We start from the raw sequence: 18,876 nt of genomic DNA on the forward strand, positions 1-18,876 counted from the left end.
TGGATCCCTGGACCCTTGGATCATGACCTGAGCCCAAAGCAGAGGCCTAACCCACTGAGCCACCAAGGTGCCCCTTGAGAAGCCATCTTGTTCTCTTGTCCTTCATGAGGGTCACATGACACAAAATGCCAGAGGCAGAGGGAGATGATGAACTCATCCCAGTATGCAAAAACTTCCACCATCCATAGAGCCTCATAAAACCCCTCAGGTGGCAGGAAGGTAAGCCCCATTTCTTTTCTGATGGGCCAGAAGATAGCCAGGCTCTGGGCTGGGTCAGAATGTTTTGCTTTTTTTTTTTTTTTTTTTTTTTTTAAGTCTTGAGTTCTCTAGAATGGTTTCAGTGGAGTGCAAGGAAGGATTTTCATCACTCAGTCCACTCACCAGTTGAGTTCTCATACATGTCCATCAGCTCAGAGGCTTTGATTCTATCTGGAGTGAGTCCTAGAATCTGTTTTTTTTTTTTTTTAGATCTCGACCCCAGGGTGTGTGCAAGGTGGTTCGTTGGCAGTGCCCTGGAGTCAGAAGTGGCTGGTGTTCCCATCAGCAGTGGAACTGGAGAGTGAGATGTGGATGCAGCCCCAGGAAGCCCAGGACTGGATGCACAGGGTTCCGTGGCTACAGTGTGCAGATCAGTGCAAATTATATAATGATCACATGCTTGAAACAACGATGTATATAAGGACAGCCACGAGGACAGCCACGCACGTAAAGGCATATATTGAACATATTATGGGACTGGGTAATATGGAAAAAGGAGGGCCTTGTAGGGCTGAAGCGGATCATGCTAAGCCCTCAGGGGCATTGAGGAGCTTGGTTATCTAGACTCTTTGCATCCAAAAAAAAGAAAGAAAAAGAAAAAGTTGGCTGGAAGGAATGAAAAAGAAAGTGCTCTAAATGAATCAGAGGCTCAGCCAAGATTGGCCTTGGGGTGGTGCCACCCTTATTTCACAAAGACGGGGTGGCCCAGGGAGGGGAAAGCGTCTTGGAAAGTTCTACACCCTTGTCCATGCCCATACTACCTGTTTTTTCGCTCCAGCTTTTTTTTTTCCCCCATAGCTCTTATTTTCTAATTTTTGTTTTATTCTTTTCTAGTTTTTAAATCACTGTCGTGAGGCAGTAGGCAGCAAGTAAGTAAGCAAGCACTTGTTTTAGGAAAAATGAGGAAAAGCCCGCATTGTTCTATCCTTTAACACACAGTGTTGTCCTCCCTCGAATTTCTTACCTTGACGGTCACAGGTTCATAGACTGCATGCTTACTATGGGCCAGACACCGTGCTGAGTGTTTTACTTTAATTGTCTAATTTAATCTGCACCCAAACCTCAGATTTCCCTTTTAGATGACCAAAGTTTAGAGAGGTTGTGGATCTTTTCACACAAAGGTTAAGCTTAACACCCTCTGGGGAAATACCCATTCTGACCGGAACTACCATTATCCGACTCCATTATATCCAATCAAAGGGATGTTTCTTTTTATTAGTTTGGGAGGGAATAAAAAGAGATGCCCAAACTGGTTGTGTCAACCGTTTTTGTTTGTTTGTTTATTTATTTGATACATAGAGATCACAAGTTACCACAAGTAACAAGCAGAGAGAGAAGGGGAAGCAGGCTCCCTGCTGAGCAGAGAGCCTGATGCGGAGCTCGATCCCAGGACTCTGAGATCATGACCAGAGCCGAAGACAGAGGCTTAACCCACTGAGCCACCCAGGCGACCCTGGTTGTGTCAACCTTAAAAATAAAATAGCCAGTGATTTTATTAGCAAAATGTGTATATTCAGGAATAGCAGAGGACTTGCCATTCAGCACATGCAAGCTCTGAGGAACAACAGGCAAGTTGGGAGAGACAAAGGAAAGGCCAGCTTTTTATAATTTTTAGGAGGAAATTGAAGAGCGTTGTTTTATTTGTTCATTTATTAAAAGATTTATTTTTTTTGGTGGGGAGAGAGAGAGAGAGAGCTCACAGCAGGAGGGGGAGAGGGAGAAGGAGAGAAAATCTCAAGCAGACTCTGCACTGAGCCCAGAGCCCAACTCAGGGCTTGATCTCACGACCCTGAGATCAGGACCCAAGCTGAAACCAAGAGTGCGATGTTTAACTGACGGTCCCACCCAGGTGCTCCTGAAGAGCATTGTTTTAAACCACAGTTCATTGGAGAACATGAGTTTAAGGTCGTGATGTTTTCTCATTGGCTGCAGGTGGGAGGTTAGTGGGGTGTTGCTGGGACAGAGAGGGCACGTCCTTGTTTTTCTTAAAGGGGAGAGATGAAATTCCCATGTTAGAAATGTCCTCTTGTCAAGATAATTCTTTCTGTTGTTTATGCAGGTTGTACCCCTGCTTCCCGACTCCATTTTATTTATTTTTATTTTTTTAAATTAATTGACATATAGTGTATTATTAGTTTCAGAAGTAGAGTTCAATGATTCATCAGTTGCATACAACACCCAGTGCTCATTCCATCAAGGGCCTTCCTTAATGTTATTAAGTTACATTATGACCCAGTTAACCCTTTACCCCCACCCACTCCCCTCCACCATTCCTCAGTTTGTTTCCTACGGTTGAGAGTCTTTTGTAGTTTTTCTCCCTCTCTGATAACATCGTTTTATTTTTCCCTCCCTTCCTCTATGCTCCTCTTTTTCCTTAACTTTCATATGAGTGAAATCATGCAATTGTCTTTCTCTGATTGACTTCTTTCACTTAGCACAATTCTATTTCCATCCATGTTGCTGCAAATGGCAAGATTTCATTTTTTGATGGCTGAGTAACATTCCATTGTGTGTTGGTGTATTTATCACATCTTCTTTATATCCATTCACCCAGACTCCCATTTTAAATGAGGTTTCCTTTATTTATTTATACAGTGGGTGTCTGAGCAGAGAGAAGTGAATCAAAAGTCCTTTCTTCATCAATTGCTTGCAAAGTCTAACTGTTCCAGTCTTTGGGGTTGAGAATGTATTCAGACTCAAAGAATTGAAATACTCCTTCCATGGGGCCACATTTGGGTACCACTTTACATCTACATTCTACTGGATATCGAGTCACCAAGATGGTGTGGTCCTAGAAACATTAGTGAGCAATAGGAACTATGGCCGACAAGTCACTTCATGTCTCCCACCATTGTTTCTACCACTTTCATGTCTGTGGTTGTACAACTGCATGATTGACTGGTTTCCACCCAAGAGTTACTGCTCCTAAATTATTTCCATATTTTGACTATAGTCTGATGATATCTAATTGATGAGGCACCTGCACAGGAGCCCAGTGAAAAACCATGCATCTAAGTTGCCTAAGTAAAAACACATAATTTAAAGGTGCTTTCAGCACAAGAGAGAATTTTCAAACCTAGGCAGAGGGAATCAGCACAGCTTTTCCAGAAGTGTTGCCTTTTCAGGTCACAATGCCTTTTCCTGTTGCATACATTATCTGTTTTTTTTTTTTTTTTTTTTTTTTTTAAAGTAGGCTTCAAGCTGGGAGCCCAATGTGGGACTTGAACTCATCACCCTGAGGTCAAGACCTGAGCCAAAATCAAGAGTTGGACACCTAACCAACTGAGTCACCCAAGGACCCCTACATTGCCTGCCTTCTAATTGGAAATTTAAGAGAGCGAAGTCTTCCTCCGAAAATAAGTCATGAGAGATGGAATAATGTCAGAACTTAGCATTTTTTGAGATGGAGAGGAGAAGGGAGTTGAGGTAAATTGGAAGGGGAGGTGAACCATGAGAGACTATGGACTCTGAAAAACAACCTGAGGGTTTTGAAGGGGTGGGGGGTGGGAGGTTGGGGGAACCAGGTGGTGGGTATTGGGGAGGGCACGGATTGCATGGAGCACTGGGTGTGGTGCAAAAACAATGAATACTGTTATGCTGAAAAGAAATTAAAAAAAAAAAAAGAACTTAGCATTTTGGAAGAAAGAGACCACATCTGTGTCTCAGAGTGCTTAATGCAACCTCTATCTTTGGTCAGTCGTCTTTCTCTGTTTTTCTTTCTTCCTTTCTTTTTTTAAATTGTCCTTAGCTTTTTTTTTTTTTCCTCTCTTTGTTGTGTTGCTTCTTCCTTATTTGCCCATATGACACAAACACGTTCTCCTTGGCTATCTTTTAACTCTATATTTTTAATGCAATAGTCACATTTTAAAAAAATTTATTTACTTATTTGAAAGACAGAGATCACAAGTAGGCAGAGAGGCAGGCAGAGGGAGAGGAAGGGAAGCAGGCTCCCTGCTGAGCAGAGAGCGCAATGCGGGGCTCGAACCCAGGACCCTGGGATCATGACCTGAGCCGAAGGCAGAGGCTTTAACTCACTGAGCCACCCAGGCACCCCTGGTCACATACTTTTAAGAAAAGAGGAGTTACTGCTACTTGCTCACTCATATCCAATTAGGGTATTTGATTAAATAAATACCCAGTTCAAGAACAAACCTGGTAAATCTTTAGTTTGTTGAACAGCATTTATTTCTGAAATGCTGTGCTCACAGATAGTTTCCAAACTCAGGATTCATTTTGTTTTTTCCTCTGACTAGTAGAAGTGAATGTCACAATGATGAAATTCAACTGATACATCATACAATGGAAGCAAGTGTGAAAAAAATTCTTAGAAACATTGGGTTCTTGTTTCTGAATGTCCATTAAGAAAATACTTGAGTTACCTTGAAACCAGTAGGGCTTATGGTTTCTATAATGCCAGTGTAGGGTTGTTGAAACTTTTGATGATTTGGCAGGCATTGCTCTGGGAGAAATTTAGACCAGTGCTTTCTATAGGTAAGACTCCACCTGTACGCATTATGTAAATGGTGCCGTGATCTGGACCACCAAACCTCCAAAAGATGTGGGAAGGCATTGGAAATCTCACGGTCTTTTCTCTGTTGTTATTTTGTATAGATGTCAACCCCCTTCCATGGAGTTTTGGGAATATGCCACTCAGAAGAGTGCCCCTGTGAGGTCTGCTTGGAGACCCTTCTTCCCCCTGAGTTTGGGTAAACATTATGCGACCTAGAAGTCCAAAAATTGATTTTCCCAAAATCTTTCTTAGATCTGCTTCGAAAGAAAAGATCGACTTCATGAGCCCACGATGCAACCGTTCACATCATTGCTGGCAGAACCGTCCAAAACCAAGATCATAATAAGTCTTTTCGGCTATGGACAGCATTTCTGTTTCTTCCAATGTTCTACCATAGCTAGTGGCGTAACCATATTATCCAAGAGCAAGAAGCCAGATCCCTCATGTATATGGTGGCGTTGGAAACTCTACTGGCAGTACTGAAAACAGAGAGGACAGTCACTGATGCTGCCTTGTTATGGAAGCATATGTAGCCCTCATGACCCAGCACCTTTATGGTTTTGACAGTTTTTAGAAAAAGCTATTTAAGTCACGCGCATGGTATCTTGGTAGTCCTTAAAAAAAAAAAAAAAAAGAGAGAGGAGGCATTTTGTAGCTAAACAATTTTATTGGCTTTTTGGGAAATAAAAAAACACGACACAAACCACCATGGTTAAAGGCCATAATCAGCATCAACCAAATGAACCAGCCACTTGGTTACAGTAGCTGATAACAAACACTAGGTGGATATTATTGCTTATACCCCAGGTTCATTTATAGGTCCGTTCTGTTTTGGCAAGATTACAATCACATGGGAACTTTGGTTGTATAAATTCAACGCTGACCACTCACTAAAAAATCAACTTCTACCATTTTATGAAGGGATATATGTCAATTCTTCCCAAGTCTTGACATTTATCCGCTCATTCTGTCTCCTTTCTCCTTCTGCTAACGATTTACAATCCTACTGATCAAAACTTAAAGTAGCATTTACAACCATCCATTTCTCCTCCACTGCCCTCTCCTTTGTCGTGAGAGGGTGAGGCATTCCTGGGCCTCTCCAGACTCTTGGGTCTGGTGTGTAGCCACTGCCAGTAATAAACGCCCATCTGTCATCTGGATAGATTTTCAAATGCATATGGTTGTCGACATTGGGGTTTGGACTCAACTGTCTCTTTTCCAACTTCTGAAAGCTAGGAAAAAAAAATCAACAGCCTTTAGCATCAGTACGTTGACCTCCCCACAAAATCGGCCCCGTCCCCGCCATGCCACATCCCACGGCAGGCGCGGCGCTGTGGCCTTAAAATGTTCCGCGTGAGTGCTGTAACCTTTTAATGTACAGAGAAGCAATGACTGACTGCCTCTCCCAAACTCCCCTGCTCGGTACTTTCTATTTTAACACTGAAAACTCCGAACGACAAAGGGTCAGGACTCACTCACAATAGCACCATTTCCTAGACTCTTGGAATAAGACTCCTATCCGCGCTGGAGAATGCAGGGACTGCAGACGACCCGGCCTCCCGCTTTGCGCCTTCACAGGCCCCGCTGACCTTCAGCGGGGGTGGGTGGTCTGCCTCAGCCTACTGCTACAGTGGCCTGGATTTTCCCTGGGAAGAGTTAAAAACTCGTGTCTTACAAAGTGAAGTTGGCTGCAGGTGAGAGACCTGAGGAAGCCTGTTTCCGGGGTGAGATGTGACTGGCCTGCAGATGACGGGCCGAAGGCTGGGTGGGGATCCCTCCCCTCGCCCATCTCAGTTCAAGTCTTTGAAGAATTTGCACGCAGAAGCACGGCAAGATCCAGGAACACGGAGAGACGCAATCCCTCCCGCAGCCACCCAGACACCAACGCTCTTACGTTAGCTCTTGTGTTCAGGTCTGCCGGGGGGTTTGCCCTGGCTAATGCTGGGATTGAATGAGCCCTTCTCATGATTATAAAGATTATCCGTTTGAATCTGGACATTTGAAACAACAGAAGACTCCGTATTACTATATTTTACATGGCACAGAGAACCATATAATTACTAGCACTTACACGGCAAATACTGTAAAATACACATTCTTGGAGTTGACTTGGTAATTACACCGGTGTTAGTCGGCAGAACAAAGATTAAACGCTCTCTAACTTGCGCTCGGGGGAATTTCATTCCAGCCCTGTACTTTGCAACGAGAGGATAACCCTCTAATTATGCAATAATGCCTGGTGGTCATGTGGGCAAAGAGGATCACAGGGCGAACTTCATGGTTAATTTGTGGCCCGTAAAATAAAGTAATACATAGTATTTTCATTTCAACAAAATACAAGAGATCATATAAAAATATTTTCCAATTTGGACTCTGAAACATGAAAGCTGATTTTTTTTTTCCTTTGTATAAAAAGAAACGGAATAACGGACTAAAGTTTATTAAGCCTTCTAACAAAAAAATATACATATAAGTTTAAGGAATGCAGTGAGCATCAACTTCCCTTTTTTGTCCAGGCTCATTGGTGGGGAGCTCGTGCTTTGATCCCAACAAAGTTATAAATGCACAACAGTGGAGGGAGATCAGTGCCTGAAACCTGAACTACGACTTATCGCTAATAATACGACTAACTTTACAGTAGTGCCTTTAAAAGTGGTGTGTCAGATTACTGATTTTTGTCTCTCTTCCTCCTCAGGCGACCGCTGGAGACGAGTTCCAGAAGCACCACTTTCGTCTCGAGTGATGTTTATTTAGTGCAATGTCTTCCTTCTCGCGTTCCCTTTTCACGCGCTGGTAGTGGTCTTCTTCCTTCAGATACCACACCGGCGGCCAGCGGTGCCGCTCAAAGTATTCCTGGTTGTCTGGGGAAGGAAAGGATGCAGATGGTGAGGCCTGCTGTTGGTTGAGGGCTTCTACGTTCTAGGTTCTGTGCCCCGGCTTCTCATTTATGCTCCCGTGTACATCCTCCCAAGAAGCCGGTGTGTGGGGGTTAGGGGTCAGGGACAGGACCATTTGCAGATTGTGACACTCAGATTTCGAGAGTTAGAATCATTTGCCGGAAGTAGCTGGGCACGAAGAACCTGAACCCAGGACCACTTGGTTTCTAAGCGGAAGCCTGCTCCTCTCCAGGGCTCCCTAGACAAGGGAGAGCCCACCACTTCCACATGCTCTGGGGCAGGGAACCCTGGATCCCGCTCCACCCAAACCTCCCAAGCACGAAGTTTGTCAAAGAGAATCCCCACCCCACAATTCCAGTGTCATGTCACAGGCAAGGGACGGCCAGCCAATCACAAGGACTTCTCCTGGAGCTGCCTGCTGCCTGGACACCTGCTCAGGGGCATGGGGAGGGGGTCAACCCTTCAGTCAGAGGCAATGAGACCCAGACCAGTGGGTACCCGTGGTCTCACCTGCAGATTTTGATTTGATCTCCTTGCGGAACTTGGAACACACACTGTTGTAGTTCGTGCAGATGTGGTGCAGACACCAGGCGGCCAACTGGTGGGCGTTGTGGAACTACAGGGAAGTGACCAAAAAGGGGTTCAGACTCTACTTTCTAAAGTTGGCCCGCAGAGAAATCATCAGCCCCCTAGGGGTGACAGAGATAAAGGGCACGGGCAGCTGATTCAGCAAACCTCTTGTTTTGACTACAGTGTTAATGACTTTGGCTATGGCGCCGATGCCAGCCCAATATAGCACTTGGCACCCCCCCTTCCTCACCCCTGTGACAGGTGCACCAAAAATAATCACCGTATCAGATCAGGAGCTGAAAGAACCTCTCGCCTCCCAGCCTCCCCCACCGCTGGCCTGAGAGTGATACATGACTGGCCTCTGGAAGGTGCCAGCCGGCCCCAGGGCAGCCACACGGACTCTGGTTAAGGGAGCCACGCAGAGCGCTCTGTGTGGCAGGTCAGAGCTTGACTTGCTGGGGCCAAAGACCTGAAAGAGGAGACTGAGGAATGTGTGACTGTCCTGTACCTGTCCTTTGCTTACATAAGAAGAGCGGGTGGTGTGGGCAGGGGGGCAGGGACCCGACTCACCACAACGTCTCCTTTCTGAGCAGATGCTCCTGGGGAGGGAGCAGCTGAGGGAGTTGTGACCAAAACAGACTTGGTGCTCAAAAAGCCACAGTCACCTCCCCAGTCCTCCCTAGATTTGGCAAGTCTCCCCTACCCCACCCCACGCTCTGTGTCCTCAGCTATCCATTCAGTTTTGGGTCTTGGGGTTTCTTTCATCAAGCGAAACCCTGAAACCTTACAGGGTGCTTCCTTGGAGGCCCACATCTCAGCTGTGAACAAAGGCCCATATAAAAGCAGTCCTCAGAAAATAATTCAAGAAACTCTGAGAGTTGCAACCCCAACATTACGGATCATTTTTGCTGGTGCTTCCAGCTTAAGACTCTCGAGATCAGATTTCTTTCTGAAAGTAAGACTCGGGCACCGGTGTCCTGAAGGCGGCTTGGACCTGCCCAAGAGCGTCAATGGTGCCCATTTCTCCCCTACACCGAGGTCGGCAATTTCATGTTGTTCAAGTCGGCCAGGCGGGCGTATTTATACCATGGACATTGGAAAACGCAACAGATCGGGTTCCACCTGTGCGCACGCTGATGGTTAAATAAAGCTGGCACGCTAGCAGATAAGGGTCTCGCAGAGGCTCCATCCTGAACTCTTCCTGTCGAGGCTTGTCAGGGTGGGGGACCCAGAGCAAACAGACACACCTGCAAATCACTATCTCAAGTCCATCAGCCCTAGATGCAATGCTGGGTCATTTCATTTTCCTGCAGGAGCAGTACTCATGGGAGACAGCACAAGTCATAAACTGCGCCCCGGACCTGTTTCGAGACTGTCATCTCTATAAGGCTGTTTTTCATGTTGGATTTTAATAACGTGGGCTTCTTTCTAGTTCTCTTCCTGTCTATGATTGCCTTGAGGGCAGAGAATCTGCCATTTATAGCCATCTGTCCTTTTGTCTCGGGCGGTGCCGGACACAAGAGGGAGAAAACAACAAAAACTTGTTGTGTAAGTCTGAACGAGCGGGTTGCTGTCAAGTCCGATTCTGCCTTTTCCCCGTTTCAGTCTGATCTGTTCCTGGGGCCACAGATGGAATGGCAACTTGGCCTGCTAGGCGCCTCCCTCCTCTAAAGCCACCTCCCCTCCCTTGACTGAGAAAGATCCATTCAAATCCCCTGACCTAAGGCTTAGTAAACCACTGCCCTCACAGAGAGGGAGCATAGAAAAAAGAAAACCAAACCCAGTGGGCTGAAGAAAGGACTGAAGAATGTTTTCTTCGTTCCTTCAGACTGTAAACTCATTGTCAGTAAGTCTATGCCAGGAACGAAGCACCTTGCACATGTGAGGGGTTCTACTCTTCACCACTTTTCTTGAACATTGTCTTCCACTTGATTCTCAAGATAGTCTGTAAGGCTGATAGGATGTGAATTATCATGCCCACTCCTTATAGATAAGGAAACTGAGGCAGAGTTTAGCTTCGTACTTTGAGTAAGTTATTTGTGACAAAGCTGAAGTCGGATCTTGGGGCCCCTCTGGAAGAGTGCAAGTGTTTATGGGGATTATGGAATCACAATATTCATATTAACAAATACTGATTTTGGAAAACCCCAGGAGAACTGCAGTGAGAGGTGGGGCATTACAGGGCTTCATGGAGTTCTAGAAACCATCTGATCTTGGTCAATATGTGTCCAAGAATTCAAACAAGGAGAGAGAGAACCTTCCCCTATCATGCCCCAAGTTGTTCTCCCACATGTGAAGCTGGTGCCTCGGGGGACAGTGGGGCTGGCGTGGGGTAGGGTCCGTGTTGTTTTCTCAAATGAGGCCCAGCAGGGGGAATGGTGCATGAAACGTGAAACTCTCAGATCTTCTCAGTGTACACAGGGCCCTCTGTGACTCAGTGGTGACATCTTTATTTAGACAGATGCAACCGCGGAATGTTTCATCAGCATTAAATGAACTGGTTGAACACACTTAAAAGGTGAAAGGCAAATTGTTACAAACCTGGGCCAATTCCAAATACGAGAGCACTTCCCCATCAATGCCCACACCACTCATCGCGGCCTTGGTCAGCTCCTGGACAGCATACTGCTCTGGGGAAGAGAGGGAACAGGAGAAAGTTGAACCATACCCTTGCAAGCCAGACACCTCACCTAGACGGTCTCGTCTGGGACCACCTAAGAGGAGAAGAATATGTGACACGGCTCTGGGCAGTCACATCTGAACGGAACTCAGGGCCCACTGTGCCGGGGGCCTTTCGGCATGGGTAGTTCTGGTCTCGGGCCACTGCACCGACGACTCTGGGACACTTGTTGGCACTTCTGGAAGAGCCGGACTCCTGCAGACCTTCATTGTCCAGTATGGTGACTACTGGCCAGATGAACAGGCTGAAACTCATATTAAAATTGAATAAAACTAAAAAGTCACACCCTCAGCCACACTAGTCACACCGAAGTGCTCAACAGCCACACCTGTATTGGGCAATGCAGACACAGAACATCCCCATCATTGCAGAAAGTTCTGTTGGCCAGTGCTGCTCTAGACAGTCCATCCAGTGCCTTCCTAGAATCCTCTAGATTCTCCAGCATCTTCCCATTTGACGGTTTCCCCACTTGTATCACTCCAATTCCCAATAGTCTCTAAGAGTGGAAGGACTGAGTGACAGGAATGAATCCATATGGGGAATTAACAAAATGTGAACGCAGATGTCTTTCTCAACAGCTGCAGATGGGTGACATATTGTTCAGCCTGTTAGATTCTAAAGACTGGGGAGTGGGGTGGAGCGTGGGGAGTGGGGAACTTTCAACAGGAAGTAACAAAAATCTAGCTGGGAGAGCCACTTCTGCCTGGGAGCTGTGCCCAGGACTTCTAAGCTGAATTTAAACTGTGGTTCTGAGACAGAGCGGTCTCCTGCTTCTGGGACTGACGCATGTGGGTACAGTCTAGGCCCACGTTCCTAGCTCCTTGAGGTCAAGGCACTCTTTTCATCTCTAGCATTGTGTCTGTTCTTCTAATCCAGTAAACTGTCCTGACCCTGCTTACCTTCTGTTCTACGTGCTTGGGTCAATATAATATCTAGATGGGAATGGTTTCTTGGGCACAGCTTTCGTCTGCTGGATTGACAAAGAACTACTGGGAACTATATTTTCTGAAGAAGTCATCAGGCTTTTTGATTCTAGGTAACAGCAACATTTCTTGATACTCAGCTAATACGTTGGCTTGCAATGCATTTTTACCCCAGAAACTGATTTTTTAAAAACCATGTTCTGAACACTTGATACTTACCCAACATTTTAAATGATGACAGGGATCATCTTAGGCAGCTGTATATGTAACCACAGCAGTAGTAATGGCTTTTAATAACAAAAGGAAACAGACATGGAAGTCTGCAGTTCACCCCAGAACCTCTCTTTGATTCAGTTCCTTTCACAGAGAGGTCAGTCCTGCGTTTTCCTCACCTTTACTTCATGTTTAAGCAAAAACGGCACTAGCTCAAGATTAATCACAAGCCGTGCTCAACACATTTGGTTCCAAATTGTTTTTGGCCATTTAAAAAAAAATCAGTTTCATCCTCAAAGGATAACACTGTAAACAGTGGAGAGTCAAACGGATCAGAACCTCTACGTGAACAGCAGTGCCTCGACGAGCTCTTTCTGTCTTTTAACCAGTGGGGGAAGAAGTGAGGTAGGGAGAGGACTTGGGTCTCCAGCTGGCCGAGCGTAGCAGAAACCTGGAGTCCGGAGAAATACATTCCTTTCTAAAGACACTGCCGGAAAGTCAAGTGTGGAATGACCAGTCGGTTTGTTCAAATATTCATTTTCATTCACTTTGTGATTCGGCAAGCGTTTAGTGGGAAGCTAATACGCTTAGGCACTTTGCTGTGGGGTGGGGACAGGTAGGCCAGTGTCCAAAACTGCCACTATTTCTGCTTTCACGGCTAGCAGGAGTCAGCTAATGTAGTGACAAACGCCCAGACCGCTAACTGAGCCCTCTCATGAAGGAAGCTGAAGGTTGACATTTAAGAAACAGGTACTTGAAGAATACACACGTACCCTTTGCAGACCTGCTTCAGCCTAACAACTGAACAAATCCGGAAAGGGTGCATAGGATTTCTGGGAAGGGAAGCCAAGTCCTCCCTTTCTTCTTTCTCCCAAAATGCTCTTGACAATGTCAGAACATTTTCTAAAATAGCTTAAAAAAAAACAACCCACTTACATAATGCTTACTAGGTGCCAGACACTGTTCCGAGAACTTTATATATATCTTAACTCCTTAATCTTTGTAACAACTCTATGGGAGAATAACATGATCGCCATGCGAGAGAGCGAGAGCAGACACAGTGGTGAAGCGTGAAGCCATCCAGCCGGTAAACGGTGGAGTCGGGATCTGAACCCGGGCAGTCTGGCTCTGCAGCCTAGGTTTTCCACCGCGGCCTCCTTCTGCTCTTCTGAAAGACTGTGTCTAAGCACACATCAGGGGAATAACATGGACACAGTAGTTTTATTTCCAATCCCATGGCCCACAAATGAGGCAGAGAGCACAGAGCGTGGGTCTCCAGGGCAGGGACCACGCATCACTCATCTTGATAACTGTGTCCCCCTTACAGGGTCTACCACAAAGTAGGTGCTTAAGAAACATTTGTGGAATTGAACTGGGCTGTCTGATACATTTGATCAATTTATATCACCCCGCACAGGACAGTCCTATACTGGGTGATAAAAATTTAATTTTTATTCCCCAGAAATGTTATTTTTGCCTAAATGTGATTTTGATAAATTTGACAGTCAGACTCTGCACGGCCCCGAGTCATCACACTTACCTGCAAGTGCAACCAAGTGTGGCAGGCAGAATCTGTTTGCCAAGGCAATTAATTCCAGTGGGTCCAGGTCCAAATTAGGTGACAACTGCTTGGTATAAAGATAATCCAAGACCGCTTGCATTGCCATCTTGTTTATGTTCGGGAGATACACCTGTAATGTTATTTGAGAAGCTCAGCTCTGCTGAAGAAAGCAGTGGGGGCATTTCCAGGCTCTACTGCTTATAAATATCCCAACCTTACAATCTGGTATCGGCAAGTCTGGGACACCTGCTTTGAGGCCGCACGTCGAAGTCCTTTGCTATTTACTGCTTTAAACATAACAGTTTGATTTGTAGATGACAAAGGAGTGGGGCTGCCCGACAAAGCCTGATTTAGAATTTTTAAATGGCTATTTGGACTCATAAATCAGACAAATAGGCTGTAAATGTATGATGACATTATGGGCTCTCCTTGCCAAGTACCTTCTAATACCCTATTGTGGGGAAAGAAATCTCCTAGCAACAGGACAGGTGAGGGGGAGCTGCCGACCATACTGTTGCTGACACACGAGAGAGCCCCACTCTCCAAGATGTCAAAACACGGGCTGAGCAACCCTAGTTGCCACAGTGACTGGCTTGAGTCCAACGTTCTCTCAATATATGCAAACACAGTATACACACTTCATTATTTTTCCTATGGCACAACTGCATGGATTCAAAATGACTGGAACATTATCGGGTTATCAGTAGATTCAGAGAATCTGGAGAACTCCTTGCCTGGCACATGTGGGGAAGGGTTGGTTGGGACTGGTAAACTCTCCTTTGTAGGAGTCACTTAACTCGAGACCTCCTGAGCACCTATAGTTCTCGCCAATACAAATACCCTCTAGAGTGTGCTAGAGTGCCGGGGCGAGGGGTCTTAGCAGCATAGACTCAAAGGAACCCCACAGGATGCGTCCTGGTATAGTACAGAACAGCCCCATTGCCACTGACTCCTGGCATCACGACGATGATAAAAATTAACCTTAATGGAAGGCCTCCTACACTCGAGGTACTGTGCCAAGCTTCCCACACACAGTATCTACTCGGATCCTGATATTCTCCCTAGGAGAAAAAACCATTATTTTTGCCATTTTACAGGGAAGGAAATTGAGGTTCGTGGAGGGTAAGTCCCTTATCCAAGGTCACGAAGCTAGTAAGTGACTGGGAGGTGAACCTAGGGAGTGTAATTCTAAGGTCTCTGCTCAGGACTGCTGTATCATACAAGAAACCCTTCACGGCAAGGAAGCAAAGGTTTGGGTCACGGTATCATAAAGTACCATATCTCACTAACAGTTCTTTTTTTTTTTTTTTTAAAGACTTTATTTATTTATTTGACAGATAGAGATCACAAGTGGTCAGAGAGGCAGGCAGAGAGAGAGAAAGGAGGAAGCAGGCTCCCTGCTGAGCAGAGAGCCCGATGCGGGGCTCGATCCCAGGACCCTGGGATCATGACCTGAGCTGAAGGCAGAGGCTTTAACCACTGAGCCACCCAGGTGCCCCTCACTAACAGTTCTTAAGAACTAGACTTCTACGTTCAAAAGGATGAACAGTTAGTTATTAGCTGCCTATTTCTGGTACTTAATAAACCTCTATATACCATATGAAGATATATGAGTATATCTCTTTTACACATGATTATATCTAATCTTTCTCTTTACATATATATTACCTCCACAATCTACATGGGGCTTATGGCCAATGCGTTCTTGGGTCGTGGTTCCAGAATCATTTAAGCTATGGCAACCTACATTATCCTTCTGCACAGTCACCAGCCACCTCAGAGGGAACATCCTGGCAGACCAAGCTTTCTCTTAATGTATCAAAGGGAAGCGCCCCCCCACCCCCCCACCCTAAACCTCCCAGAATTAGTAAGAAAATTGCACATCCACCCCCTTTCATAGTCAAAGAGGACAATTATGATCTGGTACATAAGCTGCAGGGGTTATAACCATCAAGGATTTGACAAGTGTCATCATTTCAAGTTTCTAGCACAGCCTCGACAATAGATACAACCTGGCAAGAAGAAATGGTTACTGAGGCTGCTTGAAAACAAAGAAGCCATTGTATTGTAATTAATTGCTGTTCCAGTGACTCTAACATCAGTTACCAGTCACACTTGTGTATACGCTTATGTACATATACGTCGACACATGCGTTTATCTTATACAGCTCAGATCTGGATTAGTACAGTTTTCTAGATAATTGAAGTTGTGAAACTTTAAAATCTGGACCATTTTGATAGCGAAAAGTATATACATTTTACAAAGCTCTAAGTGCTATAAACTATTAGTGATCGTAAATATAAACAGTTTCAGAGCTTTCTGTGAACACCCGCTCTGCTCTTCGCGATGGGGATGTCTCCTGTTTTGGAAAATAGTGGCTTGGAAGACAAGGTAAGAGCCTGGGGCAGGCCCTGGGGTTTGTCACTAGAATGGGTGTGACCTCTGGCAAACCAGTCGCCCTCTCTGATCCTCAGTCTCCTCATCTGTTATCCGGGGGAGGGGGAATTTGGAAGCGGTGACACCTACAGTTTTTTCTTCTTCCTTGAGACTCTGGATTTTGAAGATACCTGGACTACCTTAGCGTTCTTTGGTAAGAGTGTGTTCTAAGTCACGACAAAATGAACATCCCAAGTGAGAAGAAATTATTCCTGGCAGCAGGAGATGACAGATTCCTGTAAGCAGCCTTGCCCCGATACTTCCCAACATCATCGGCGTGTTTTTTTTTTTTTTTAAATATTTTATTTACTTATTTGACAGACAGAGATCACAAGTAGGCAGAGAGACAGGCAGAGAGAGAGAGAGAGAGAGAGAGGAGGAAGCAGGCTCCCTGCCGAGCAGAGAGCCCGATGTGGGGCTCGATCCCAGGACCCTGGGATCATGACCCGAGCCGAAGGCAGAGGCTTTAACCCACTGAGCCACCCAGGTGCCCCATCATCGGCGTGTTCTGACGTTTGTAGTTGTCCATGACCTGCTCTTTCCTTCTTGCATAACACGATGCTAACAGTTTTTCTGAAGCGATGGCTTTGTTGGGCAAATAATGCTTGGGATCCTCAAAGCGATGAGAATAAACTAAAACCATGTTCAGAACCTGCACCTTTTTTTCTCATTAAAAAAAAAAAAGACTATTTCAGGACGTCTGGGTGGCTCAGTTGGTTGGGCGGCTGCCTTTGGCTCAGGTCATGATCCCAGCATCCTGGGATTGAGTCCCACATCGGGCTCTTTGCTCAGCAGGGAGCCTGCTTCTCCCTCTGCCTCTGCCTGTGCTCATTCTCTCTGACAAATAAATAAATAAACTCTTAAAAAAAAAAAAGACTGTTTCTATGATTTTAATGTTTATGTATAACAATGGAGAGATCATTTCATAGAACTTTTAAAAATAACATAAAGCTACATAAGAGATGGAATTAAGAATTTTGCATGCTACCTGCTGGGTGTACCTTAAAAAAAAGTCAGCAAAGAGAATATAATGCTATCCTAAACAACTTCCCATATTCCAGTTCCGTTGGTTTAAAATTTTAATTGTGAAGATCAGCTCAGACTATTAGGCTTATAATTAGAGGCGGTCTCATAGAGAATAAGAAAGTATTCCAAACCCAGAGCATTGCTTACTACAAGCCAGGCATGCATTTTTAATGAATCACTTGCTGAGTACCTCTGGGGAGAGAATTATGCTTACTGCTACATTAAAAGTAATGAGAAAAATATAAGTGAAATACAATGTCTTCTTAAATATTAAGTGACAAAAAATGTTAAAATAACATCAATGTATATTTTATTCCTTTCTGGATATGCATGAGAATTCTATTAATGCAAAAAAAAAAACAAACTGAATTGTGAAGGGGAAGTCAGCTTTTCACAGGACAATAAAGAGTTAATGGGTGCCCTAGAAAAGGACAGATCCCAAGTGCCAATACAAGGCCATATTAGTCGTGAAATATTTACTGAAATTCCTCCCTCCCCATGATCCCTCTAACCACACTTAGCTAGTTTAGGAAGGGATCTGGGGGCCTTTTAACTTAGGGCTTTCAGGGGACAAAGATTTTTAATCCCTCATGGAAAAAACTGAGCAAGAATCCTCCACGACAATAGTTAACAATACTTCTTGATGTTTCAAGCACCGAATTCTATGTTTATACATGTATTCTCTTGACTTATCTGCCTTTGAAGACCCTTCTCTTGTTATCCCCCATTTCACAGGTGAGGACACAGGTTTGGAGAGGGTCGGCTGCTTGCTCAAGGTCAAGGTGGGAATAGAGTTCATAACGACATAACCATTATAGTCTACAGGGGAAATCAAGGGAAGGGGCAGGCAGCAGCATGCGTGTCAACAGCTCATGACATTCTCAACATACTGGCTACAGGATTTGGCACAGACCTTCGGTTGCTTGGGTCCATGGTCTCTGTCTTCTAAGTTGGGTAGAACCAGCTATCCATACCTATTAGCCTCAGCCACCGTGCTAATGACTTAGTCTTTCTAGGAGGTCATGCTCCACAGGGGGCCCCTCCGGGAGAGGCTGTTCACCATATACGTGTGCGTTCACATTCACTGCCAAGTTTTTGTTTTGGTCACCTCTCCTGCACATTTTAATCTGGAGACGATTATGGTCCATTCTGGGAAGGGATAAAGGGGATTAGCATTTGTGAGGTCAGCTCTGACAGTGTCCCTTTGTGCCTGAGTTCCTGACCTTGATCAACTTCTCTGGTCTGTGAATAGCGGGTGCTCTGCCGTACAATGGGCACATATTTCAGTGAGCTGGAAAAGTAAGGCAAGCAAGCCTCCCCAGGCCTTTTATCTCCAGACACGACTGCAGCAGCCGAAATGCCACTTGGATAAAGTTTTGTTAATCGGCAGCTTCCCCAGATTTTCTTGGAAGTAAGAGTGAAAGAGCATTAACCCTACAACATCCCAATAATACTAACAGCAACTATATTTATTTGTTATTTGGGGGGATTTGCAAGGACCAACTTTTGCACCTCGATTCCACAGTGTGGGGTATCCTCATGCTTTCCAGACAGGGAGATCGGAGCTCAGAAAGGGGGTTGTTTGCCCAAAGCCGCACAGCTTGTAAATGGAGGACTCAGGATTCGAACCCCACGTCCTTCACCGGGTAGCCCCCACGATGCTGCTGCCATCTCGGGGACGAGGCTCTGAAACCCCTCTGATGGCCCGGAAAAGACTTTCTTAGTTACAGCTGAGGACCTCCTGATTCAGAAAAGCTGGTAGACACCAAGAGAGGTGATCTGGATAATTCTGACACTTTTC

General features: G+C 45.3%; 1 protein-coding gene across 20 annotated transcripts in view; it reads right to left on the reverse strand.

Moving 5' to 3' along the window:
• Nucleotides 1-7,192: 7,192 nt before the first annotated feature.
• The window catches only part of RHOBTB1 (Rho related BTB domain containing 1), a 122,513-nt gene continuing 110,829 nt past the window's right edge, over nt 7,193-18,876 (reverse strand). For all 20 annotated transcript variants that reach the window (XM_047701907.1, XM_047701893.1, XM_047701904.1 and 17 more), the window contains 4 exons: nt 13,592-13,742; nt 10,777-10,865; nt 8,176-8,281; nt 7,193-7,629 (listed from right to left, as the gene is read on the reverse strand). In XM_047701907.1, coding sequence (XP_047557863.1) covers nt 7,460-7,629; nt 8,176-8,281; nt 10,777-10,865; nt 13,592-13,742 — 516 coding nt within the window. In that variant the 3' untranslated portion in view covers nt 7,193-7,459. The remainder of the gene's footprint in view (nt 7,630-8,175; nt 8,282-10,776; nt 10,866-13,591; nt 13,743-18,876) is intronic.

Source organism: Lutra lutra, chromosome 14 (assembly GCF_902655055.1).
Source record: "Lutra lutra chromosome 14, mLutLut1.2, whole genome shotgun sequence".
Lineage (NCBI taxonomy): Eukaryota > Metazoa > Chordata > Mammalia > Carnivora > Mustelidae > Lutra > Lutra lutra.